At 48.4% G+C, this 27899-nt stretch overlaps 1 protein-coding gene across 1 annotated transcript; it reads right to left on the bottom strand.

Annotated features, from left to right (window-relative positions):
- Nucleotides 1-27899, bottom strand: vwc2l (von Willebrand factor C domain containing 2 like). The gene is made up of 4 exons (XM_076040205.1): nucleotides 27125-27899; nucleotides 25710-26225; nucleotides 9315-9444; nucleotides 1-2531 (listed from the first exon to the last, which is right to left on the bottom strand). Exons 2-4 carry the CDS (start codon nucleotides 26109-26111, stop codon nucleotides 2380-2382), a joined length of 684 nt encoding a protein of 227 aa, XP_075896320.1. The 5' UTR covers nucleotides 26112-26225; nucleotides 27125-27899; the 3' UTR covers nucleotides 1-2379.

Genomic DNA, 27899 nt, shown 5'->3' with positions numbered 1-27899 from the left:
GCAGCAGCAGCAGCCACAAGGCCTCGGCGCCTGCGAGCCCTCCGACGACTGAAGCGCTCACTTCAGCTCCCCCACCCTCCACCACTGCTGCTCATTAAAAATAATTCCACTTTATTTATTTATTTATTTTTGGACACGTGCGCCGGCTGAGTAATTATCTGGCATTTGAGGTAATTAAAACGTGTTAAGCTCCTCTTTTTTTGTTGTAATATTTATGGAGAAGTTTCTGGAGGACCGGCGAGCCTGTAATTGATAAACCGGCAGTGTTTTTTTTTTTTTTTTCTTTTTAAATGCGTGTGCGACGGACCTCCAGCCAGATAAATGAGCTCTGTCTGTTGGCGCGGAGCGGCTCTAAATCACTGCCGCCTAATGACGGAAATGACCCCGATGCTATTGTTGTGCCCTAAACTCGACTCCGCCCACGCAATCACAGCGGTTTTCCTCCGTCTGCGGCACGACGTGACGGCAGCGAGACTGTGCAGACTGTGCGGACCCCCCCCCCCCCCCCCTCCACTACCCATCGTCCCTCCCCCCAGCAAATGGGTTGACTTCTTTTTAGTTTTGGTTCCTTTTGAAGGTAATCTCCTTCTTTACTCACCCGGATTTGTCCTGTGTTCATTTCTGTCTCATTACAGAATAGCCGGGCGCAGCTATTAAGCGGCCCATCCATCACCACCCAGGAAGTGGGTCTGAAAGGTTAACGGGAATGGCTTTTCTAGAAATGGTGGCGGCAGGGGAGTGCGGGGGAGGAGAAAAAGAAATATTCTGGTGATAAATGGCGCGATCTCGCTGGTTTTCGCGTTGGAATTAACGACTTGTATTTATCATCTCAAAGATGTCATGTTTCGGGGGCTGTTTGGGTGGTGTTTCCCCCCCCCCTCCCTACCCACACTTCCTCCCTCTCTCTCAGACTGGAGCAGTTGCGGACCACTCTGCTGTGGGAAAATATCAAGGCCATACATTTCCTTGTCGCCGCTTTATCACCTCTGCCTCGGCCGCAGCCGGTTGCAGTGGCGCTGAGAGGAGGAGCTGCTCTCCAAAAAGAGGAGCGGCGGAGAAATTATTACATAACCTAGAGGAGCGGGATAGCGCACAGCTTTTGTGTTTCAACAGAGCCTGGTGGGCTCGGAGTGCTCGGAGGGGTCGCTGCACGGCGACAACAACGCTGCGGCTCGGAGATTGCGGGATGAGGGGCCTCGATGCGCGAGACTGCCGAAATCCAAGTTGAAAGCGTTCGGGGCCGCGGCCGACTCCCCTCCTCGTGCCTGCCGGAGCTCGCCGGGTTTGGCCCGGCGTGCAGGCGGCTGCGCGCAGTTGGACCGATTTATCCGCAGAATAGTCGCTGATTAGCGGGGGGGAAATTAAAGCGGGCGGCGCACTCGGCGTCGCTAATTGCTCCGATAAGAAGTTCAAGCGGTTAGTTAGCGCGGGGATGTTTCAGAGGACGAGGACCTTTTTGAGGGAAAACGATTAAGGCCGAAAAGTGGGTGAAGAGGATGGGTGGGGGAGGGAGGGAGGGAGGGTGGGGGAAGGATTGGGGGTTTGATGCAGAGACTCCACCCTACGTCTTCCTCACACGCGGTCTCCCGCCGCCTCTCAGAAGACCCTCGCACCCTGGCCTCACCTGTGCTCGACTCAAACGGTTAGCAGTTTATAAAATAGACAGTAGCATCATCTAAGTGTTAGAGGTGAGTTCCTGCCATATAGCGGTAAAAAGTGTTAAAAGTCTTATGAAGACACCAACATTTATGCGTTATGTGCATCTTGTAAACAAGCTCTTAGAGTGAGGCTGTGAGACCGGAGCGCAGCGTTTTTTTGTTTGTTTTTTTTCCTCGCCGGTGCCCCGATCCTTGTGTGGTAAAATAAAAAAAACGAAAACGGAACGAAAACCAAAAGGAAAACTAAAAAGCGCTGTTAAGTGTGCTTACGGTTTTGTTTTTTTCCTGCTGTTGGAATTTTTTTTTTTTTTTTTTTTTTTTTTTACAACACCTGCGCCACTGTGACAGATTTGGTTACGACAAGCAGATGGGACACAACTTGAGCAAATCAACTTGAGCAAAATTTGACATTGTGTTTTAGGAAAGAGTTCAGAAACTTCCGTGTGTGTGAGCAGCGGGCGGGCAGGCGGGCGGGACAGTCGAGTCGGGCCGAGTCGACCTCGGGAAAATATATGAGGGACGACCGACCGATTCCCTCACTGCAAGAGTTGAGCCTCCCTTCGACTCCGCGCAGTCTCAGGTTTCCTTGGATTTGTGCTCCTGCTCCGTCAGTCACACCAACTTGTTGCGGCGGGCAGGGCGTCTTCGCCTGAGCTTCTCCTCCATCGCCCGCTGGAGTCCTTCTCCCTCCCCACCTCCCTCTTTCTATCGCCGTCTCTCTTTATGACAAGGCCTGGCCATTGAGACACTCCCGCCGCAAGCACTGCGCCTGCTTCCACCAGTCCCCGTTGTGGCAGCGGCAGATGGTGCAGTCGTCCACCTTCACTTCAATTCCGGCTGGGATGATCGTCGTTCCGGCAAAGCAATTTGGACCTGTCGCGTGGGAAAGAGAAGGAGGGGTGGGGACAAGAAAAGAGGTGGTGAGAATGACAGGAAGTGGATGTGTGTACCCCCCCATCACTCCCCGTGGTGGGGGGGGGGGCTTCTCTTTTTCGGAGGGTTTGGGTTGTGGACTGATGCAAAGGAGGGATGGGAATTAGGCGAGTCAAAGCGGACCGTACAGATCTTTTCACAGGGCACGCACCGATGGGCTTGTTTTTGCAACACTAAAGCGCTTTTGTTAGTCTCCCCTTCTCCCTTGACATGGAGCGCTTTGCATCCTAATGCGCCGTGAGCGGAGGCGCCTGCCAGGAGCTGGGTTTGGCAGTACAGAGAGGCAGAGGAGGAGGAGGAGGAAGAGGGAGAGGCAGAGGAGGCTGATTTGAGAGGCAGCGGGGAGGACGGCGTTAATCACTTCAGCCTCTGTGAAAAGGCCACGGAACACCTCAGCAGTTCCTCGACACATGCCCACCGACAGTCTCTCTGTGCCGACATCAAAAAGGGGGTAAAGAACTTGATCAGTGTTGACGCCTGATTCATCCCCGAAAAAAGAAAAAGCAAAAAAAGCACAGTAGTCGTCACGTGTGAGGATTCCTTTTCAGGTCAGATTCCTTTGGCAGAAAAAAAGCCGGAGCGATAGTTGATTGCACCGTCGGAACGCCTTTCATCGCTTTTCCCAGCAGAGGCTCAGTAGGTCGGACGCACGAGCTGCCGGATCAGCGCTCGAGGGAAGCCAAGAAAACGCAAGTTCGCTATCAACGAAAGGCAGCACGTTCATTATTGGCAAACGCCGGTGGAAATTATTGCATTAGATTTGTTTCTCTCCAGCCTCGGGGGCGTTGGGAGGCGCCATATCTCCTCCTCCGCTCGCGCGTAACGCTGGAGCCAGAAGGTGCTGGGGACGCTGCTCCCCGTTTGTAATCATTCAAATGAAGCAATCAGCGGCTCAATTGGCGCGTCGGTGACTTTGGCTCGCTCTTCTGTGAAACCTGTCACATTCAAGACGCCAGCTCTATGAGGAGCCGTATAAAAACCTGGTATGTCCCATAACCTTTGAAGGCAGCGGCGGATTTTACGGTCGATATTCACGGGCCCGTCGTGGAAAATTTGATTTAGCCCGGGATATCAATGAGGAACAGTAAAGTTACCGGAGAGCCTCGGTAGTGGGGTTTATGTTTGGAGAAATGGCAGCCGCGTGCAGAACTTGGACAACTTGGGCCCAGTGGTGCTGCCGCACTTCATGAAAGGTATGACAGTATTAATGCACAGGCTGGCAGAGGCTTCAGCATTGGGGTCCCACCTGTGGAGAGGCATTGGATTGGTCGGAACATTTTCAGAATTGCTGAAATTTTCTTTGAGGGGAAAGACAACATTGACCGCCGTTGATTTACCAGGGAACATTTTTACCACCATCAGCCCTGGACCTCCCGTGGTCAGGCTTATTCTGTCAGTTTTGTTTTCAAACATCACCGGCTGCCACTGCTGTCGAGGGCACAGCGGCAAAAACGGCAGGAATAAAACACAGTAGAGCTAAAAAAAAACCCCAACAAAATAAGCTCGACGACAGAGAGAATGACAAGACTGCGAAAAGCTCAAGAAAATTCCAGTCGTAGGTGGTCGGCACTGCTGGAGATGCTGTGTCTTGGTTTAAAAGGCTAACTGCAACCTGCAACTTGCCGGCAGATACACTTTGAAGGCTTTTTCTGTAGCTTTACTGTTTGAATTAGAAGTCACCCTGGGGCCCATGGACACTTTAATCCCCCACTGGGTACAGGTACATGCCTCTACGGACAGGTACAAGGCTTAAGTTGCTTCATGGTCATGGTGTTGTGCGTGCAAACCGCATTGCGTTTGTAAATATTTATAAAAGATCCCTATGAGCTTTTCTGCTGCTTTCTTCAGGTTTTGCGTTATGGTGTTTATGTGATCCTCTGGTACAAAGAGTTGTTTCGGGTGACTGCATGCAGCCACAGAGTCCTCATTCGTGATCTTTGCTCGTCTCCCTTTGACCAATGACTATAAATGAGGGCAACACGTCATCATTATCATCATCATCATTATTATCATTTCCTGTCCCCGCACAAAATCCCCCAGAACATCCCAAATAGAAGGGTTGGAGTCTGTGGCATGATGTTACCCTGCGGTCAGCCTGTGTGTGGCGGTAAAACTATTTGCAAAGCTCACTCAAGCAACCTGCTCGGCTGCCAGCGCCGGTGATTCATCACCTCGTCCACAATAACTAAAACCAGCGTCAAAACCACTTTATTTGACGGCCACCTTGAGCTTTTCGCCTTGGCCCGTCTTCTGCTTGGTAAAACAGAGGGAGCTATGGGATTAATGAGGGACATCAGAAGTCAGACTTCGGGGTGAAGGTGCAGGAGCAGCGGGAGAAATACTGCAAATATTCGGCAATGAAATGACTGCTGGCAGTGCCACAGGGAATCGGACGGTTTAGCGAAAGTTGCCAATGTCCAGAGTCAGCGACTGAAAGCAGCAGACGCAGCAAGAGACAAAGAGATTGGAAAATGTGATAGAAACCTTTTTTTATTAGCTTCCAATGAGTCCCATTTATCCCACACACTGATTTATACAAAGCCTTAAGCAAGTGTATAACAGCCTGGAGATAAGCAAATAGGGTTAGTTGTTTTTTTGTCTCCCCTTTCCCAAGTCTGCTGGTGCAGGGATTTGGTACAACTTCCCGCAGTGTTTGTGAGGTAGAATGAGGTGCAGGAGGATATAAATATCCATGGGAAACTGACAAAGGGAGCTGCTGGCTGCCTCTCCGGCGTCCTCTGCCTCAGCGTGGTTGAGTCCCGTGCTACTTCGGACCTGTTAAAACCTCTTTGATCTGAGCTTAGGAGAGGCATGGCGAGGGGGCTCTTGCCAAGTCTTAACTCCCATTGATCTGCCTCTGGACAGCTGGCACAGGTTACAGGACAAACCCAGCAGAGGTTAATGTGGGCAGAGGGCGGCCGGCCGGCGCCGCTGCCAGGTCTGATTGTTTATCGCCGGGTAGATTTGGGACGTCGTCTTAGCCGCCCGTACGCCGTTTTCGAAGGGCACACTGTCACCCGAGATCAACTTGCTTGACGGTGAATTTTAGAGGCATCGGGGTCTGTTTGTCCTGTGTCAGACCATGTCTGTCCACATCATATTTCGCCCGATGCCGATGAAGCGGTGGAGACACATTAGCAGTCATTACTGTCTATTTGGCTCAAATTGGATTATGGTTCTTGCCTTGGGCTATGGAATGCTTTAATAAACTCTGGGGTGTTAAAGAAAAAACACCTCAAAAAACACATCTTTGCACACACACACACACACACACACACACACACACACACACACTAACAAACTGAATTTTCTGCTTTAATGCCAGCCTGAACGTTGCAGCCGACACTTTGTCACTGATGCCGTATGATTTGTCTCCTGAAAAACGCCTCGGCGACAGAGGAGATGCCTCAGATGTGATGGGCCATTTTCAAAATGCGTCTTATTGTGTCCTTTATGATAGTTATACAATTAGAGGGATCCCCCTGATAAATTTACACCACTGCATATAATCCGCGATAAAGATTAGAGCTGAATCAGCCGGACTCGGCAAGTGTGGAGCTCAGCGATAATCACCGCCACTGGCTCAGGCTGCTTTCAGGGTGAATCACAGAGAAGCGCGCCAGCAGAAGACGCTGCATCCTATAGGAGGACACCAAGACACAGCAGCCATAGATTTTGCCTTTGCATGCACAAAGCTTGCAGCTAGAACTAATTTGTTTGAAAAGTTTGGGTCTCTCCTGAACCTGCCCTGAAGACCTTTTTTGTAAATTTTGTGAGCAGTCTTCATGAATCAAAACAAATTTGGCCCCCATTGTATTCAGAGTTTTTTTTTTGCCGGTGCTTTAACCTCCGAATGATTTATTCTGTGATGATGAGAGATAATTAGACCTGTGAAAGAACTCAATAACATTTTGGCCCATGGGCAATGGAGGCAGCCCTTGATGTTTCTATATATTCTTTTTTTTTTTTTTTTTAACACCTCAAATTCTTTTCTTCAACCACCTCCGAGTAATTAGGCTCTGCTTGTCCTTTTGCAGGATACAACAAACCAGTTTCTGAATTATGCAGTGGGTATGCACTAAACAGGTGGTTGTCAAAGGGTGGATCGCGACCCAGAAGTGGATCAGAGTCCAAGGACATGCAGGTTAGATTAATTGGCAACTCCATTGTTGTCGGTATGAATGCGGATGGTTGCTTATCTGTGTGTATGTGTGTGTGTCTGCTACAAAGTAGCAACTTGTTTAGCATGTAACTCCGCCTTCACTCTCAGACAGATGGGACCCTGAATTGAGCAGAAGTAGTGATCGAAAATGGATGGATGATGGATGAATAATCAATGAAGCCATTGCTTGTGTTGTGCTGTGTGCATTGCTAATGTGGCAGCTGGTGAATTGGCTCATTTTAGTTTCTGGCTCAGCAGATTGGGTTAGACTACAATACCACTTCATCTGGCAGGAACTCTTAGATTTTGTTGCGTGATATCCAAAGATGAGCTATTAAATAACTTATTGCATGTGGGTAGATTTAAGAGATTAGCCCAGAGTGCGCAAGATGACAACATTCATTTGGTAAATCACTGATCCTTCATGTTCCTCTGCTGATTGAAGATGGTGAGTTTAGCGAGTTTTGTCTTGTTAAGCCTGCCATGTGAGCCAAGTGCTTCAGCTAGATAAAGATCGCAGCCTAAAGAAGGAGGACAGTGTGTGCGGCACCTTCAGCCCAACAGCCCTGATACGGCTCTGGCCTAATCCGCAGCTCGCTGGGTGAATTCCTTGTTGCAGAAACACTCAAGTCTGTCTCAGCACTGCTCACAAGACCTCCGGTTGTCTCGTTAAAAATTTATCTAGAGACGACAGTGATGTTCACTTATGGTGCTGTAGCGTACGACTGCGCTGTGTGCGACTAACTGCCTCTCGCTTTCTCTCACATGTAGTACTCGCACGAGAGGGAGTGCTATAAATAAGGGCGCCACACACAGAGCAGCAACAGCCATGAAAATCTCACTTTGTGTGAGCTAAAGGCCCAGTGTGTTGGATTGAGCAGCATCTAGTGGTGGGAAAGCATATCACAGACATTGCTGATGGTGATCCCTGTTCTGTGATGTTTTTTCTCATGTTCTTCTCATAACAAGCCGGGATATCGAGGTGAAAATCGGAAGCAGATCCACATTCCGAAGTTCTGCAGATGATGTATTGGCACAAAATGGCTGCTTAAATCACAAGGGAACCCACTGTTCATGTAAATATGTTTCTTTATAGAGAATTATGTATTTGTTTATTTATTTATTTTTTAAATTGGGTTTGTGGCTTTTATTATGATGACATATTGACAGCCCGAGGTAGTCGCTAGAGTCACCGCAACCTGATGAGGCAGAACACAAACATGACAAAAAGGATGTGTTCATTTTACGTTATTATGACATTTTTTGGTGCAGCAGGTAGCGTCGCGGTAGTCTTACTGCTAATTGCACGGCTAACTGGAGCCACTTAAACGGACGTCTTCATTTCACAGTCGCCGGTCCTTTGGCAGAAATGAGAGCTTAAATGCATTGCTCATTGTCCCCTCCCAGCAGCCCTCAGCCATCCGCTCCCATAGAGACTTATCTGTCTGCCAGAGCCTGACCAGGCACCCTTGGGGAGCCTCGAACCGGCAGGCCTTCCCCTGAAATGCCAAGGGTGTCACTGTGTCCTGTCAGCCTGGATTAGCTCTCCCCTCGCAGCGTCTGCAGCCTTGTTAGTGTGGCTGTTTGTGTGTGCAAAGAACAGAAGGAGGGAAAGAAAGCAGGGAAGGGATAAGGAAGAAACGAGAGCCAGTGCGGAGGGGGAAAAAAAAAAAGTGGGCCGCTGTGGCCAAAGTCATTTATCGTCGGCCTCAAACAAAAATCCCTCTCTTCACGTTTGTAGGTCAAGCGCTGCTCAAACTAAAAGCAAAAAAAAACCCAACATCTTTCAGGGTGTTTGCTCCTGTACCGCTCTCTATTCTACCGCCTACTATTTGTGAGCAGCCATTTCTTTGGGCAAAATGCTCAGCATAATGAGAAAAGCTGCGTTTCAAAAAGGGGGCATGTTTTTTTTGAGGGCAGGTTCAGTTCATCAGGTTCTTATTCGAGTCCGGTGAAACTTCGGTCGCCGGCTCCTTCAGTTCTCTCCCAGTGAAAAAGCAAACATCCTTGTTTCAGGGAATCTTGGGGAGGTTAATTTTTTACAGTCCGAATAACATGATAGCAAAAGTATTTCAGTCATAAAGTCTCTGTCTGTCCCCTCAGGATTAGTGCCAGCTAAGGGAAATATCCAACCTTGGCCTTGTAAATAGCCAATGAACCATTGGAATTCTATAATTCTAATTTAGGGATTGGCCGTGTGTGACAAGGGTGTCGGGCGGTGGCAGATAAAAGGCTCTCCAAGGACCCATTAGTCCCTCCTTCCATGCCTTTAATCAATGGTCTAATGTTTACTCTGCCTCGTCTGTCATTTATAATTAAAACTGGTGCTGCTCATTAGTGTCCAATGGGCCCAAGGTAATAGTTTTAATTCATAAAACATCAATTACGTCCTGATCCTCCAAAGGCGCCGGCATCAAATGGCGATGCCACTGATAAACTCCCCGTCACCGGTTTAATGAAAATTTAATACCAACCGAGGTGTGTGTGTGTGTGTGTGTGTGTGTGTGTGTGTGTGTGTGTGTGTGTGCGTGTGTAAAATTTGGAAGGAGACGAGCGTTTACCGTTTTTACAGATGGGGCAGCACTGCTCCGGCTCGTAGACGGGGTTGACGCACTCCGGGACAGCGCAGTCGGACACCACGCAGTGCACCTCGTTATTTGGTTCGCAGCGGCACCACTCGCAGGGCGACGGCTGTGGGCAGAGAAACAGGAAGCACGGGTTATTTGGTTTGTTAAGTAGGCGGCACACGTATGTGTGTTTCTCGTGCAAACCGGCTGACGTCGAAGAGAAAACTCGCTCTGAGTGTTTTTCATTTTTAATTTTCCCCCAAAAGTCTTGTCTGAGATTTTACCTACAGAGTAAAGCCATGACCTCTACCACTCTCAGTAAATCACTCTACTTCACTTTCAATTCTCCAAGCCTACATGACTGGAAAAACTTGATTTCCCAACATGCCTGCGTTTGCTTCCAAACATCAGCCACGACCTCTTGAAAACCAGTCGATGCCCAAACCAAAGGATGATTCCCGACCCATTGACTTTCTGCTAGCTAGAGCTTTGTTGACACATTTGTCAGTTTTTTTTTTTTTTTAAACAACACTTTCTTGGCCTCCACTTTTAAAGAATGCCAAAAACGCTACACAGTAAACAATGCTTTTAAACGGTCTTGCCTACGTCCCTCTTGTTGCGGGCTGTCAGGCGAACTCAAGTGCACGGCACACCAAAAGGTGGCGACGTAACTTCTGTGCGTAAGCGCATGTCGGCTAATCTGAAGGCTGAAGAAAAGCAGAGGCGGCACTTTGCCAGAAACAACAATGAGTCAGTAGGTAACTTGAATTCATTTTGAATATTGGACCGGATGGAACTGCCAAAAACAGGCCTAGTTTGTTTGTTTCTGTTTGCTTTACACAGGCTGCCGTCCAGGAATTAAGGTAACAAATGGTGAAATAATGAGTCTCGTAAGGTCTGCCCAGTTAATTAGCTTTTCTTCAATCAATGCTGATTTGTCAGTCAAATATGGGACTTCGGTTGAGGTTATGTTGAGGTAAGAGCCTGCTAACATGGAGCTTGGTATGAAATGCTGCTGCCATTGAGATTTTTCCCGTGATGCCATGTGGCTCTCCGAACCCCATCTAGCGGTTCAGCCCAATTAGAAGGGGTTGAGAAGGACGGCAAGTTGGCCTCGCAAGTCATTTGGTCTGTGGGCAGCTCGCTGTGTGGCAGGAAAATCTGCTTTGTTTTGAAAAACTTTATAGTTTTTCCAAGTCTTTTCTTTCTGTCTTTCTTTCTTCCTTTGATCCGTTTGTTAAATCAAGTCACAGCGCTCGAGTTTGGGGATCTCTTAATGATCTTCCCTCCGTCTTCCTCTTCACCTCCAGCACTTGACAGCTGTGCTAAAAAAGAAAAAAAGAAGGAAAGAAAAAAAAAAGCGTGCGCTTGCGTTGAGTTAATGCTACAGTCCCCATTATCCTCATTATATGCATCTCATACCGTCTCACAAACAAAGTGGTGAGCTGATAAATTATTCACACAGCCAGATTTATCAGGCTTCTTGCCTCTTAACAAACAAAGCCCGTAGCCGACTTGGAATAAAAATCACAAGACTCTAATTAATGAGGGACTGTAGCGGCTGTGATATTTTGGAATTTTTGCTGCATTCTGCTGCGGCTGTTGTCGGGAAGCAGTTCAGAGGCTTATCGCGCCACCCCTGCAACATGTAAATCAGCACTCTGCAGCTCTCGGTGCCGCTACCTCTCACTTGACTCCCATCCCTAAAGTCTGCTGACCAGAAACCAGTCCGAGTGGAAAGAATACAAGCTGTTTTTCAAATTGGAGGAAAGGTCGGTCGTGCGTCGTGCTACCTTCACGGTTTCTCTTCTTCTGCGAGTCTTCATTTAGTCTGTTTAGTTTGCTCCGGATTCGGCTGTTTTATTTTGGATAACCCTCTTAAAGTCTCCACTCGATAAAAGAGCAGATGCTTTTTCTTTTTTTTATTAGGTTTTTTTGATGCAGTAGTTGTAACAGCAGAAGGCTTCACGACCGTCTAAAAATCATAGGCTGAGTCATCCATTTGAAGGAGTTGAAGAAATTACAGCGACTGGTATTTTTTTAATGTATATATTCAAGGTCACTCATATTGTGAGCAAAATGTGTATTTGGAATGAGATTGGGGAGACTCCTTGTCTGCTTTGGGGAACGTTGTGATGGAACGGGCATTGGCAGCGTGGTCCTGAACAGAGAATTTACAGTGTTGCTTGTCGCTCCCCAGATGAATTAGAAGGTTTTCAAGAGTGTCAATGATTTAAAGTGCAAGTGTTGTGTTTCAGATGAGAAGTTTTGATTGCTGCAGTTGCGTATGAGGGATTTCACTCAGTCAATATGATTTATTAAGCTTGATTTGAAAAAACAAACAGCTTTTGTCCGAGATAAGCTAACCTTACCAGAAGCTGGCTTCAGCTGTGTTTTTGCTAGATGCCCAGCAGTGAGAGCAATTTGCTAATCAAATCATTTAGATAGACACTTAAAACGGCCACATCAAGCTAGCGGGACGGCTTATTTAGTGTTGTTGTGTTTTGAAGACTCAGCCGGAGAGGCCTGACAGGGATGGGTTGGACATGTACAGTGGAGGGACAGTGAATATATGGGCAGAAGGATGCTGAGCTCGGAACTGGCAAGCAGGCAGCCCTGAGGAAGAGCAAAGAGGAGATTTATGGTTGGAGTGCAAGAGGACATGAAGTTATTTTGTGTGAGAGATGCCAGTGCAGAGGTGTTTGATGGAGGCAGGTGATTGGCTGTGGCCGCCCCCGAGGGGAACGGTCCAAAGGAAGGAGAAGAGGAGGCAAACTTTTGCGTTCTGGTACTACTGTATATCTGGGAATAGAGGGTCCAACTGTCTTGCCCTAATTCTGTTGATGAAAGTTCCACCTTTCGATCACAGAATTGTTGTTGCTGAGGTCGTAGCGAGTGCTTTTGGTTCGACTCCCACAACCAGCCAAATTTACCCTGGACGCATTAAGTGGCACAAAACAGGAAGTGACCTGGCTTGCATTTTTAATAGAATTTACGGGAGTCTGGATCTGCTGCAGCCACAAATTAAATATGAGCAGCTTCGAGAGCGACGGAGAGAAAGCCAGAGAGAGAGAGAGAGAGAGAGAGAGAGAGAGAGAGAGAGAGAGAGGGAGAGAGAGAGAGAGAGAGACAGTGAGTGAGAGAGAGAGAGAGAGAGAGAGAGAGAGAGGGAGGGAGAGGGAGAGGGAGAGAGAGAGATAGAGAGAGAGAGAGGGAGAGAGAGAGAGAGAGAGGGAGAGAGACAGTGAGAGAGAGAGAGAGAGGGAGAGAGACAGTGAGTGAGAGAGAGAGAGAGAGAGAGAGAATAAGAGGAGAATGCCAGGGAGGAAAGTGAACGTGTAATCCATTCCCTGATTGTGGCGAGTGTAAAACCATCTATAAGGCACTCTGAACGCAGAGCCAAGGATGCAACAGCCCGTTCCCATGATTCCTCTCTTGCTTTTGTCATTTGGAAAAAAAAAAACGTTCCAGCTCATTTTGAGTGCATAGTGTTTGTGTCGATTTATTTGAAACAATTTTTCACTGTCCTCCTGACATAATGAAAACGCACACAACTGCAATCACGTGCAGAAATAGGCATTCTTGTCCTTCACTGACGATTTGCAACTTGCACTTTAGCGTCTGTTTTGGCTCATCCCAGAGAGAACATTATACATTTAGGTTCGGCGCACATGAGGAATTCTAATTCGTTTGGCACAACCTCAGATTTAAAGGTCAGGGTTCAAATGCATGGCTTTTCCCTCGTTTGTGCATCTTGTGTGGTATTTGTTGGTCATTTCAAGGCTACACATCCTCTCTGTGCCCCTCATCGAGACACAGTATGGTTACCTAGGAGCCATTGCTGGGTGCAGTACTGTCAGCTTTATGTTCTTAATGACACCCAGCGTGGCCTTCACCTGCTCTGGCCTTTCTGCAAAACAGGTGTGGCCAGTGACCAGTGCAGTGTGTGTGTGTTTGTCTTGCCTATTATCCCCTATACCTTAAAACGAACAACTAAAAATTGTTGTCATCTACCAAAGGCTCACTTTCCATTTGTCTCACTTTTTGTGAGCAGATGCATTGCGGCAGCGGAGCAACAAACTTTTCACAGCAGACAGCTGATGCAGGAGTCGTGTAACAGCACCCCGAGGACTCTGCAGGCACTCAGCCTCGCCTCTCGCAGCCTCATCAGCACCGCCGACACACAGCGACGGCGCCCGATGCGGCTTCCCGTCACCTGTTGCAGGACAACCGACCCCCCCCCACGCTTGTTCACCAAGGTGCCTTTACAAAAAAACAGCTCCTCCTTTCATTTCATTCATGGTGGGCTGCAATTGCTTGTTATGGTCACAATCTGCCGTTTTCAAAGAAAACGGATCGAACTGTTTCAAACTGCGACAGGCAGTGGAAAACACGCAGCCACACGCCGAGCTGCACGTGCATTGGAATGTCTCGACCTCTCCAGGTATAAGGTGTTTGTCCATTAGAACAGGTAAACACATCACAGATAGTTTCCCATCGCTGGAAGCCAGCAGGCCGGCAGACACCTGCACGGTGGACAGCAGGCTCTTGCCTCATGCATAAGGATGACGGGCTGCGTTTTGTCAAGCGGACAGACTGTCACGGCGGGCGAGGCGGGACTTGGGGGGTCAGTAGTGGAGCACATCGGGGCTGCGCCTGGATTCGTAATGCTCCCCCCCCCCCCCGGCTGCATGTCAAGGTTTACTTCTTCCTCCAGCAGCTGCACGCACCTCCTTGGCAAGAAACATGTGAAGAAGCTGACTTGGCCTGCTGTCATGGAGTTTCTGGGCTGAGTCGAGATGAAGAAGCTCGAGGCGCTGCTGCAGTTACCTCACACCTGAAGCCGAAGCTGCTCCCAAATGGGAATCCATTTGCGGGCTTGCCAGAGATCATTTGCGTAGTTAACGTTTAATCTGGGAACTGAAGAAGTCGTGGTTGCGTCACGGGGCTTCAAAGGCACACAGTTAGCTGCTGTAAGTGCTTCCTGTCCATGAGTTGCAAAGGAAGAAAAGCTCTTTCAACATAAAATGGTGCCGTACCCTCCAGCCTGTTTCATAGCCATGTACTGTACGTACATGTGGCCTAATTCTTCTTGCCTTTTTTTTAAAAAAAAAATCTCCATAGAAAGATGGAGAGAGAGAGAGAGAGAGAGAGGGGGGGGCATGGGAAGAGATTCTCAACACTAGCACGGTGCATTAGCCGTACTGTTAGCCATCATCTTTTATTACGGCTGATAAAATGGAGAGGCTAAAAGCAGAATGCGGCAGAGTCCTGATGGCCGCAAAACACAAATGGGCCCATTTTAAATCGCTGGAAGAGCTCAGCTGGAGGAGGGACAGGAGGTGGTGGTGGTGGTGGTGGATGCAGAGTCACACAGACCTGCACCGATGCAGACAATCAGGGAAAAGACAAAACCTGGGAGGGAATAAAATGAGGAGAGATATTCTGATGAGAGATGCAGGTTTCCAGGTCTCATTCTGTGAATGTGATTTCTATCAGGATGAGACGCCAAAGGGCTCATATCCTAAATTCTTTGGATTCACCTCCTGCTTCCATTTGGTAAGCAGTTAGCTACAGCTTGACGCTTCTTGTTTTCCATGGCCTAATATAAAAACAAAACCAAAAAAAAAAATAGCAGTATTAAAACGAAATGGATGAGCCAGCATCAGTGACTCACTGGCTGCACCCCCGATCCATGCCAGCATTGCAGCCACTTCCTGTCTTCCTTCCTCCCCTTTGACAGCGGCATTGAAGGGTAGCTTGCAGCAGCTGATGCCCGATGTTGCCAAGACTGGGATGAAGCTTACTGGTTGTGGAATCCATAGAAGCACTACACTGGCTGTAAATGATGGAGATTCTGCCGTCGTCGCGTCGAAGGGTGTCGGTTAAATCCCTCGGCACAGTTCTGCTCTGACATCATGCAAAGCCAGTTGATGACAGGAACATCAGTCTCATTGAACAACGCTGTTGTCACTGACAGGGCCTTTGAGTACTGCTGCTATTGGGTACATGCTGCTTTATGGTTTATTTGTGGGTAAATACGCCTCAGAAGCAGGGCGATTAGTCAATGGGCCAGCGAGCATCAAGCCAATCCCAGTTTTAAATAGTATTTAATCAAATGCCAGGCACGCAGACGCTTATGTAAAAAAATGAAATAAATGAATGAAATAAAGGGAACAATTAGACATGTGGCACAGTTTCTACCCCCACCCATAAGGGATATTAATATCTTAAGAGGGGCTGTTGGAGTTCTTAAAGCACACAGGACTCAGTCTGCCAACATCTCTTGTTTGTTTTTCTTTGCAGCTGCTGCTGCGTCTCAGAGTGGCTGCTGTTCAAATGTTGAATGGAACTGGAACTAAACTCATCAAGACCTAATATTCAAGTCTTCAACGTGCGTCTCATTTGGTTTGCGGAGCCGCCGATCGATGCTGCTTTTGGAAAAAGCAATTGAGCGCGTAAAAGAAATGAAGACCCGGCCTCCTGTTGTCGTTCGCGGCTCACAGTTGTTTTTGTTACCGGCTGCTGAGCAGCGCAACGCTCGGTGCCACCGTGGCGTTTTCTGATGCAAAGCTCCGTCTTTGGCTAGCAGGTAGCGACGTCATCTGTTTATGGCCATTAATCTCGCAGTTTGTCAATAACATTGACCGGCACCCACGTGTCCACCCTGCAACTGCGTGGCCGTCACGGTTGTTTTGCTGCATCTACGCACAGAAAGATATATTAAAAAAAATCATTATAGGGGCCGACGGCTTTTTTGCTTGAGGACGACAGCAGAGAGAGCCAGTTGTGCCTGGATCAGACCGTTGAAGATGCTTCTGTCCATTGTCACGCTAGCTTAAGCGATCACAGTAGCAGCAGGACCGGCAAAGTCCACCGGACCGACGGTGATGTCTCGAATCTTGAACGAGTCGTCCCAATGAGTCACGATTCCTCCTCTCTGTCACCTCTTTCACCACCTGGCCGCTGCTAATGCTACCCAGCTAACAGCAGAGTGCTGCAAACTTCTCACTGCGTCACATGGTAATAGCTCTTGTTTCGACTCGGCGCCGTCCTTCCCTCCTTGCTGTGACGCCGAGCTGTGAACAAACGAATCGCTCGGTCGCTCTGAAGTCTCCCGTCGGCGTTTCTCCACAAAAGAAAAACGTGGCCAGAGCCACATTTGACACGTGGACTAAAAGCTATGAAAATCTCATTTCAGAGGAAATGTCTTGAGCCCTGTTCTTCATTGCTGAGTCCAACAGAAGAAAAAACCCTTCAGTGGGCTACAGAGGTGAAACCTCAATGTGATATGTGATCAGATATCTCCAAAATGCATGCGGCGTCTCTGGAGATAGATGCAATCATCAGGGATGAACCAGGGATAAACTTTTTTTTTTGTTGTGCTTTTACTGGCAAGAAAAGTTTGGAATTAGTCTCTCTGTCTGAAAACGTCTGTTACAATGATAAAAAACATTGATATACGTTGCTTGGAAGACATTAAAACATAGTTTAATACTACATTTGATATGCTATACTTGATGGCACCGGCAGACGCATCTGATGATCAAACTTGCAAGGACAATTTTTCTTGGCAAGTGTTTTCATCCATCGCAGCGATGTCTCCACAGTAAAAGATTGTCCAGGAGGGAAACGGTTTGATGGTGGTGTTTTGTCAGCGGACAACAGCTCTCGAGAGATCTCGGACCACTCCATCCAACAAGTATCATTTTAGCAATTACTGTGAAGCGCCCTGGCGAGCTTAGAGTCGATATTTTTTAAAAATGTTGGGAGAGTTTGTACCTGCTTCCTTTGAGCTTTTCAAGTCATTGAGCTGCCTTTGTGGTTTCTGGGCAAGAGACCATGTATTTTTAAACCAAACATTCTTTTTAATTATCATTTACTTTTATAATCGTTGTCCTTATGCAAATGGACTCAACGTCGCTCAACTCCTGAAAAGACAGGAGATCAAAAAAAAAAAAAAAAAAAATTGACAAAGTTTCAAAATAACACTTAAAAAAAGTGGAGTTGTTAGGTCTGCAGAAGTGCAAGGTGCCAGTTTTACCTCTACAGCGAAAGACGAGCCGAGGACATTTGGCCGATTAGGATGTAATGGGAATGTTCGGCTTTGCACAATGTGGAATCAAATAAAAGTACAAGACTGAGAAAGACTGAGAAAGACTGAGAAAGACAGCCATGCGTCTGTCGAATCATGACTGGCTTTAGGAATAATCCATTTTAAATTAACCTTCAAAAATAATGTGCAAGATTAACTCCTGCGACGGTTCAGCCATGAGTGTGTGCGCGTGTGTGTGTGTGTGTGTGTGTGTGTGTGTGTGTGTGTGTGTGTGTGTGTGTGTGTGTGTGTGGCGGCCTCGTGGACACTGTGCAGTACTTTGAAAAATGAAGTCGGTCTCTGGGGGCAGAAGTGCTTTGCTCCTACTCGGTGGCATCTGCCCGCTCCGCCTCCTCCTTCACCGTGTGAACTTCACCGTCGTCTCGCCTCGGCTCGGACTTTTGCAACAACAACAACAAAAAAAAAAAACCCATAAAACAGAATATGAAAAAAAAAGAAAATGAAGCACCAGATTTTGGAGCGGTGGCCTGATGTTTTGGCAGGCCAGTCCGCTGCTGTTTGTCTCCCTGGCTGCGCAGGAGACCAAATTGGCTGTCGCGGCCGCCGCGCTCCCACTTTGGGGACAAATGGCCGATGAGTCACGCGAGCGGTGACGAGGCGAATAACCTTCAGCCCCTGCTCAGATGCTGATGAGAAGCAACCCGAGTTCAGAGGAACCTCGGCTTGTTGCTGCTAATGGCGGCGGCGGCGGCGGCGCAAATGGGCTGACGGTCCAAACACGTGCGCCGCTTCTGAGGGAGGAGAGTCTGATGAGCCGGGCTGAAAAAAAACCCACTCAGTTTACACTCGTGGACAGGTGCTTAAAGTCTGTTGATGTCTAAAGCTGTGCAAAAAAAAAGAGAGACGTACATGCTAGAGAATTCTGTGTGGCCCAATTATTTACACTAATAATTTTGTCTAATTAGAAGCTGCTGGTGCCTTTGGCAATTTGGACAGGAAAATCAATTTGGGCAATAATTTCTGCAGCTTTTATGGCCGTTTCATCTCTTAGGTGTCGGTGCTGAAATGCAGAGTCACTAATTACTGGTGTGTTTGTGTGTTTTTGCGATGCACAGGCGGCTCAGCAAAGAGCGCCTGTTGTGTGCGTATTTTTCTTAATCCAGCGTTCAGTCGGCACGTGCGCTTTCGACGAATGTTTCCATAATTGCGGTGCATCGAGTTCCGCCCGGGGGGGCTTCGGGAACGCCGAACGCCGCCTGATCAAACCGCCGCCACCGCGTGCAAGCTAACAGCGGCGACGCAGAGTTCCTGCTGATCGTTTGTTTGAACCTTGGAAAAACCCGCCACGGCGTGTTTTTAATGTCGTGGGTGTTTTTTTTTTTGTTTTTTTTTCAGGGATAAACACGCCTTTGTGGAGAAAAGCAGAATACCTAGAGCGGGATAATCCTGCCGGTGGTTTCTGCCGCGTGTCGGAAATCTGCTCTGAGTTTCCCGCCGCTTCCCAGAGGATGACGAGGGAGGTGGGGGGGGGAGAAAACATTGCGGATGCAAAATGCAAAGGCGCGAGAAGTTGATAATTAGCCATCGTGCGGCAGACGCTACGTCGTCCTTCCTCCTGTCTGACCCCCCCCCCCCACCGCAGTCTGCCGGCAGCCAGGCCCACTGTGTCTGTCTGGGAGAGCAAACATCGGCCAGCAAGACGATGAAGAACACGCGTGAGGGCAGACAGATGAATGTTGAATCGCTGGCCTGGCGCCGCGGTTACGCGGGACCAGAACCTAACCAGAAACGATAAATGTCCTGCTCGTGACCGTGACAACGTTGATGCACCGGCTCCTCTTTCAGACCGGAGAGTCTGGAGCTTTGGCCGTCGGCTTTTCCTCCGACTTTCCTCCCTCTGGGGGTCTGGCGGAGACTTCCGGTGGTGTCAGGAATCACTGTCGGGGGTTATCTCGCTTCATTTGGTTGCTCCGCCGACAGGGAAACGTGTTCATCCATCCTCAGAAACGACGGCGATATAAAACGCTGCGTCTGGTTTCAGCTTCGCAGCGTCAACTGTTGGTGAATCCGACAAACTGCTCTTTTGTTACTGTGCACTGTCCTTTTCTGTCTCCGGCCCCTGCAACTGCAAATGCTAATTGGCTACATAGACGGCTCGGCTCCTACTTCATCCCTGCTAAGCAAACTGTGAAAATAAACAACAGTAATAAATAGTAGTAGAAAGACGTCGGCTAATCTGCTTCTTTTTTTTTTTTCCCCCAAGCCCGGTCCTTGCTACTGATATTTAATGAAAATAACTATTCGAAAAAGCCGTTCAGGCATTTGTGGCTATTTAAGGCCAGAAGTGGTGTAGAGGATAAAGGGGATTTTCTTTGAAAGGTGAAATTGTATAGAAAAAAATAAAAACAAATCTTGCCCAAGCTGCATTGTGGTGGATATGGTGGAGCCATATCATTAGGCCCATTGATAAGCCGGTTTCAAATTGTTTTTTATTTAAAGTGCGTGTTTCAGCGGTTTGCTAATGAGCACACCTTCACTTAAGATAAGGGAGAGCCCACGTTTCGGCCTCAAAGAGAGAATTCACGCTGAGGAGACGCGGTTCTTTGCCGTGTGTCAAGTTCGTCCTGCAGGACAGAAAACAAAATACGATAAAAGCGGAAGAGTTCGGGTTCATCGCGCTGCCGCACGATGCGTCGAGCTTCATTTCCCGGGAACTTTGGATGGATTTTGATTGGCTGCCAACATTTCGCTGCAGCGACATTGCATCGTCGTAATAGTTTCGGTCTGGGGTGATTTTTTTTTCTCTTTCTTGAGCAATACGGCATATTTAAGCAATTTCACAGCAGAGTGACTGCCGTCGTAGCGAATGTCATCACGAAGGCTGCAGACCGCGTCCGATTACCCAAGATCATCAGACTGTGATGGTATCCGGTCCAACAGCGCCACCCCGGCTGTGATCTTGCTTAGTACAACAATCCAGAAAATTATCTTAGACCAAATTTACCAATAAAAATAAATGTATCTCAACATGCATTTGCCACCACTGGTCTCAGTCTACATTGGGAACCAGACTGACCATAACTGATTAGAAATCCAACCATTAACACTGGTGCTGTTAATGTATATTTTCAGTCACACCCACTGTGATCCAAGTCAAATGATCCAGTCAAAATCAAATGGTCCAATCAAAGTGTTTTTTGCATGACTAACTTCTTATTTCCATTCATCACATTGGTATTTTTTTTGTGGGCTGCTGCTGCTCAACCTAAACTGACCCTCCAGTTCCTGGTTCTTGAATGCGGCTTTGCTGAGGCCACAGGGGATGCCTGCGGCCGTACTGGGCAGACTGGTCCCTCCGTCATCTGGTGGAAAAACCCTGTTGGCGACGCAACTGCGAAGGCAAGATGGCGATAAAAAAAACAGCCTCGGAGCTCTACGTTCCCTAAAGGTCAGTGATAAGAGACGTCCACCCGGCACGGATGCTGCTGCGGTCAGCAATGCTAAATGCGAAATACTTGATACACGACAATACGTGAATAATGAGATGAAAACGGATAATTACACCCAGGGTTCCGACCTAAATAGACAACACGTACAAAATCCCCTCCATACTGACCGCATCGTGTGCTGCCGTCACGCTGGCCGCTCCGCCTCGCCGCCGCCTCTCCATCATCGGATGTTGAATATAAATGTAAATGTCTTCAAAACGCGGCGCCGCGCGGGAAATGTCAATGAGGCCCACACCAAAGGTTAACCTGTCGGCGTCTCTAAAGAAGGGTCTTTATAACAAATACTGACGACCTTTGATTTCCCTCCACTCCGCCGGCTCAAAGGAGGCCAACCTTTCTCTGGGCCTCGGACCAAGACGCCGAAATTACTTGTGTCATTCCGGATAGGGAAGATTAAAGAGATTTCCGCCTTGATTGTTCCAGTCCTGTCATTTTCACCCAGCCGGCCAGCAAAAGAAAAACAAATGAATGTTTGTTTTTTTTTGCGCTTTTTTCTTCTTCTTCTTTTTTTTTTAATCCCCAAAAGCACAGAGTAGCATCCTTGGCTCAAGGTTAGCGGGAGGGTGAGCCTCTCTATTGATGTACTTGATCTCACATCAAACTGCCGAGCTCATGCACTCACAACAGCGCCTTGGAAGGAAAAAAAAAATGTCTGGGCTTGCATCCCAATGCGGGTCTGACACTGTGTGACGTGTCAACACACCAATCGCTACAGATTAGCCACGTACGGCTGCCTCGATACGGGCTGATGTCACTCGGCCCACAATGTGGGAAGCCCCGCGTTCTGACAGGTGTTGACACGATTTGTGTCGACGTGCTGAAAGAAAAATTAATATGATTAAAAAGGATTAAAGTTATTCCTTTTTTCTGACTGTATTTGGCCTTGTTCGCTGGTTGCGTGGGTGTTTTTAAGATTTTTTTCTGTGCAGTTCGACCTTTCTTCCACATTCAAATCTTTTTTTTTATTACATAAAATAAGCTTTGGGAAAATTCCTCTCCAAAAATCTGTGTGTCACGTTTTTCATCTTCCAAAGGAGCAGTTGTTAAATGGCCTTCGGTGCATGGCACTGCGCGGCGCTTGTTTGAGCCTTGATCCCACCGCATCGTGGACGAAGGGCGTCAGCTGACATCTTCCTGCGTTGGTTGATTAAACCGATCATTGATTGGGAGAACTCCTCTTCACGTCGCGGCACTGTGGCACCATGCAGCCATTATTTCCCAATGCGTGCCACGTCCACCCTTTGTTCACTGTGATTGGGCCAACACGCGCTCACGCTGAGAGGTTGTAGCACCAGGCTTTGGTACAGTGCATGGCTGTCATCACCTGGGCGCACTGCACTTGTGGCCAACATCGTTGGAGGGGATTATGTTGTTTTTTCAGTCTCTGCACCCCCCCCAATTTCAATATATATATAAACAAAACAAGACTCCTTCTTCATAGGGGTGGAATACCTTGAAGATAAATGCCTAATTTTGTTCTTATTGATAAAACAGTTCAAAAATAATGGGCCCCTAACTATTGTCAAATAAACAAAGTAAATGAATAAACCAAGACGCAAACCTCTGCTGGGCTTCTGGGCTTAATTAGCGATAGCAAACCAAGATGCTGAATGTTTGCTAAGAATGCACTGGAGGCAGATAACTGCCAGCAAAAAAATTCAAAGAAAAAGCCAGTATTAATAAATAAATAAATAAACACAGGTCTCACATTTGACAGCTACGTTTATTCCCCAGCTTTTCCTTCTGGGCCTTTTGGTTTCCTCTCTCCTCAGAGGTGGGAACTGCAGCTGAGTCGTTCAGCAACGGCACTTGTTTTCGTTTTTTTTTTTTTGCCTCGGCACTCAGCGCAGCCCCCCTGCTTCCTTCAATTTGTCTCGCTGACAACACATGCTAATATTCACAGGTGCGACATGTTCCAACGTCTCTCAGACGGCTTTTCTTTGCTTTGCCTTGATGTCACGAAAACAACTAAATGTAAACAGATGTAGCAGAAGATGCCTGATGCGCTGTGGCGCCCCTAAAGATGGTGGCAGGCGCTTGAAGTCGGGCAACCTCGCTGCTGACACTCACAGGTTTGTGAATGCCGATGTTTAACTGTGGTGCCCTCAGTGTTGGCAGGTTAGATTGCCGGCAGTTGACCTGCTTAAAAGCAGCACAATTTTAAGAAATTTGAAATACCAGTTGTTACCCACACAGAGAAGGCAGAGAATTCCTCAGTTCCCTCCACTTCCGTGCAACATTTTAGCAGACTTTTGAGTTCTGTTTACTCTCTGTGTGTGTATGTGTGTGTGTTTTTTTAAATCTTGCAGTCTGTGGTGTCTCACGGAAAAGAAAAAAAAAAAAACTTTGCTGTATCAACAACAAACCCAAACGGCGGCAACAGCAGAGGCAGGTTAGCCACACAGCGTTTCGGCTGATGTTTCTCTGAAGGTTCGCTGAGAACAAAAGTGAAGCAAAGGACGGTGAATTTTACTCTTAAGCACGATGGAATCGAAATGTTGCAAGTCTCAGATGAATGTGTAAACAGGCTGTTATGCGTTTTCTTAGTAGCAATGGGCCAACGTTGTGTTCACAAAATGTCACACTGCCTCCCTGTGGACACAAATGGGAGGACATCACAGTGACTACACTAACAACAGGACCTCCCCGTGTTGTTTGTTGGCAGCACACAACTGGAAAACTTGCCTTTAAACCCTTTTTGAACCTGTACTGCACATGATGCAGCTGGTATTTTCTGGACGGTTCTGAATAGACTGTTCTTGCAGGTTAGGAAGCATTTGTAGAACTTGGCTGAAACACCTGGACTCTGACGTCTTACTAATGGTGGACGCATCAGACGAGCATGTAACCGTAAGAAGAGTGAGAACATTCAAATTTGAGTTTTCAGAAAACCTTGCAGAAATCACCAATTTACTTTCATTTTTGATTTCTGTTGAATTTTTGGCTCAAGCTACTTCGAGATGTCTTTTTAATATGTCTGCAATATGGGAATAAAAGACGCAGACATATTAAATACCACAGAAGCCCTGTCATGACTCCTGAATACTCATTTAGATTAGCTCGCCGCTCCCTGTTCCTCGCAATCAGCAATCAAAGCCGTTATCAAGGTCCAATTTTCAACTTAACACCAATTTGTCCTTAACGAAACCATGATTAGCGATAAGACGGCAGCCCGCTGTCGTTGAGACCATCGCTGTGTCATGTAAATCGCAGGTTCCTCCACCCGCTCGTTGGATCCTGCAATTAGGAGGGGTTTCTGGCTGGGCGGCGCCAGTCCGAACACAGGGCTGCAGATGTCACGTTCATAGAGTCGTTTACGGACTGGCAACGCCATCGTGCTCTCTAACTACCGGCGAGACGCCGGCCTAATGGGCGAGAACACATGCTCCCCGAGCAGGAGAGACGGTGGAGGCCGACTCTGCCAGCAGTGACTCAGTGGCCACAAATCAGGGCATTAAAAACACGTTTATAGCATGTGGCAGCTTAGTCATGCCGGGGTGACTGTTCTTCCGCTGGTGCGGGGCGGTGGGGGTGGGGGTGAGGGCGGTGACATCACCGTGAGAGGCAGCCATCTTTGCGCCGCCCCCCTGGCCAATAGACACATTCCGTGACAGTTTTCCAATACGCCCCGCGACCTGCATGTGCCGACATGAGCCGGCGAGAAAAGCCACCGAACCACCGTAGAAGCCATAAAAGGACGGACGGGCCTTGTTTCTCCACTTCCTGTTTTCGACGCTGTACGCTACGCGGTCAACAAGTTGCAAAATTTGGGTCCTGACAAAGCAGAATTCAGAATAGCTTTGTCACCGTTCGGGAGCGAGCGCGTGCAGTCGGGGCTGCTAGCGTTCTGTCGCATAAAGCAGAGAAATCATTACGGTGGGTGGTGGTGGGGGGCGGGGAGCAAATCAGCTGGACCAGCCTCGAAAACAGTCGTTCTCACCGGGTTCCGAAAGCCACTGCTGTTCCACTGCAACTGGGGGCGTTGGGGGGGGGAACCTGCCTGAATGCACAGCGCTTTTAATTAAATCAACCCACAGCGTGGCTCGGCTGTACGAACACCAGAGGGAAACATCAACGGCATCTGTGGCCAGGTGATTCACACAGTGGACTGTTCATTAGCTGCAGCTCGGCTCCCTGACTGGGTGGGCTTGAATCCTACTCGTGTAGGCCCGGGCTCACCCACGGCTACGTGGCCCGGCCGACGCTGCTGTGTTATGAAAGGACAGCGCGGTTGCAGTCTGGAATCAGCCATGTGAGATGGAGAGAGCATTGGGGAAGCACAAGCCAGGATCTGTGACCATCTGCACGGGTGGTTTGCGCTGCGTTAGTGAAACCTGTTGTGGAATTTGTAAAATCAGGCCTAAATACGGGCTGCACGCTCGGCCGCTTTTGTTTGTTTCTTTTTCTTTTTTTTGGCAGCTCCGAGCCCAATAATGACATGTTAGTTCAAAGCAGGGGGTCTATTGATTCAGACAGTTGGTTAGGGTTGGTAAGGATGTGCGTGTAATTACCACTGAAATCATGCTCACTACTGCCAATAAAAACAGGCTAATACTGATAATCACTCCCACCACTATCACTGTGGTTGAAGTGGTATGTCGGGGTATCAGTTAGAAAAGCAAATACAGACAGACAGTGTCAGATAGATATATGGATATATAGATATGGAGATAGATAGATAGATGGATAGATAGATGGATAGATAGATAGACTTTTGAGTTCTGTTTACTCTCTGTGTGTGTTTTTTAAAATCTTGCAATCACTTCCAAAGCACCAAAACCAAAGCTAAGAATCAGAGATAAACAAAAGTAAAGTCCATCCTACCTTGAATTCCTCCAGTATTTTGTACGTTTTCCCCCGGTACTCGCAAAAGTTTTTAACCTCCTTGCACTCGGGGCAGCATCCATTGTGCTCCACTTTGGTGCACTTGGGGTGCAGCTTGGGGCACTCGGGCTGGTCGCACACGGGCCCGTCCTCCGTGCACACGCACGGACAGTTCGAGTGTCCCGGGTAGAAGCGCTCGCCGAGCTTGTAGACGAAGCCGCTGTCGTCCACGCATCCCTTCCCCCGGTAGTCGTCGAAGACGATGTTGTCGCCGGCGGCTCGCTCCGCCTCATCGGCGGCGTAATCCTCGGGGTTACCGACCGAGGCCGCGGACGCGGCGCCCAGAGCCAGCAGGAGGAGAGAGGCGGCCGGGAGCAGGGTGCCCATCCTCGGCCGTGGCATCGACGTCCACGTTCAACAAGACTGCGCGGCTGCCGTCCCCGGGCTCCCCTCCGGATCCGTCCTGCGCTTCGTTATCGTCATCGGCATCATCTTCATCACTTGAGGAAATATAGACTGCAGTAGGGGCGGGAAAAAAAAAATTGGAGATGATGGATGATGATTCAAAGATTCTCACAAACCTGCCCCCCGTCCCCCCAACCACCACCACCACCCCCACCCCACCCCACCCCCATGAGGTCTTTTTTTATTTTCTTTTTTTTTCTTTCAATCGTGTCCCACTACATCCACCGGTCTGTAAAATGACCATTCAAGTTTATTTCGTCGTTATCCATCATCCTTTGGGGACACAAATGGGACTCCCCGCAGCGGCTCGCTCAACAGGCTAAAGCCATTTATGCCTCAAAGAGCAGCGGGGTAAAAAAAAAAAAAAAAAAAAAGAGAGAGAGAGAGAGAAACCCGCGAGCTGCACAGTACTATTCACGTGCTCTGGAAACGTGGCGACAGGTGACATCGGAGTGCGTGCATCGTGGGGAGGGAAAAAAAAAGGTTAAAACGCTCATAATTTGATGTGGGTGTGGGAGCCTGAGAGCCCCCACCCCCTCACGGCATCATCCCCTCTCACGCACTAAAGCACGCGCAACACGTTTGCGCCGCGTCAAAGTGAGACGCCGCCGAAGCCAACAACAGGTAGCAAAAATATGACTGAAGCCCGGAGTGTCGACTCTTATTGCACGAGGTCGAGAATGATACTAAATAAACAAACACACCAATAGTAATAATAGTTGTAGTAGATACAGATGATCTGCACATCTGCCACACATGCCCTGCATCATAAATGCGCAGTGATTTTTAACGCATCGGTGCACTGTTATTATCCTCCAGCCGGTGGTGGTGGTGGGTATTATAGCAGCCCATTCGTCCCTGGTGGGGATGGTTTGCTGTCAGAGTGCCTCCGTGTCTTGACGGAGCAATTGAAATGCCACAGTGACAGGCAGCACGTACGGTCAACTCACCGCGCGCCGGAGAGCCTCCTTTATCGTGCGAATCCCACCGAGCCTGAACACACCGAGGGTCGACAGGAGCAGATCAAAAACATGGGTGAACCAAAAAAAAAAAAAAAAAAAAGACAAAAAAAGAAAAGAAAAAGCAACTTCACTTCATCCAGTGGCTGCAAATTCACCACAATCCGCAGGAACGCTGTAATCCTCCCCTCTCGGTCGTGATGAAGGCGTTCTGGGGGGTGTGGGGGGGTGGATGGCGAAGAGCAAATTAAACGCAAACCCTCTCGGAGGGACGACGACTCCCGCTTTCCGGCGCAAAGAACCTCATATCCGCGCAAAAGTAGCTCTGCTTCACGATGCTGCTCCTCGGACTCACCTTTTTTTTTTATTCAATTTTTCCCCCCTCCTGCAGACAGTATCACAGTTCACGTCCAGAAGGCGGAGTCCAGAAATCAAAGCTCTTAAGAAAACAAAAAAAGACAATCCTGCAGCCTTCCCTGAGAATCCGGAGTCAATTCAGTAATTCCCATCGAAGCAGTCCAGCTCTAGACAGCAGCAGCGGCAGCAGCAGCGGCGGCGGCGGCGGTCTTGTTGCATGTTACGCTTGCGTGTGTACATCCAGCGGTCGGAATCCAGATGGTTGGCGAAGTTGACAAGAGTCCGCGAGAGAACAGACAAGTCGATGGCTGTTCGGTCGTCGATTGTCGGCAAGAGGTCGTGGGCAGCGGGCGCTTCAGACCGAAGGGTGGAAGGGAGCGCTCCGACTTTCAGCACCTTGGAGAGCGAC

This window comes from Nelusetta ayraudi, unplaced genomic scaffold (genome assembly GCF_046127955.1).
Source record: "Nelusetta ayraudi isolate G7.1 ecotype Tasmania unplaced genomic scaffold, CSIRO-AGI_Nayr_v1 ptg000060l, whole genome shotgun sequence".
Classification (NCBI taxonomy): Eukaryota; Metazoa; Chordata; class Actinopteri; order Tetraodontiformes; family Monacanthidae; genus Nelusetta; species Nelusetta ayraudi.
The sequence above is the reverse complement of the archived record's forward strand: the minus strand, read 5'-3'. Positions and strand labels throughout refer to the sequence as shown.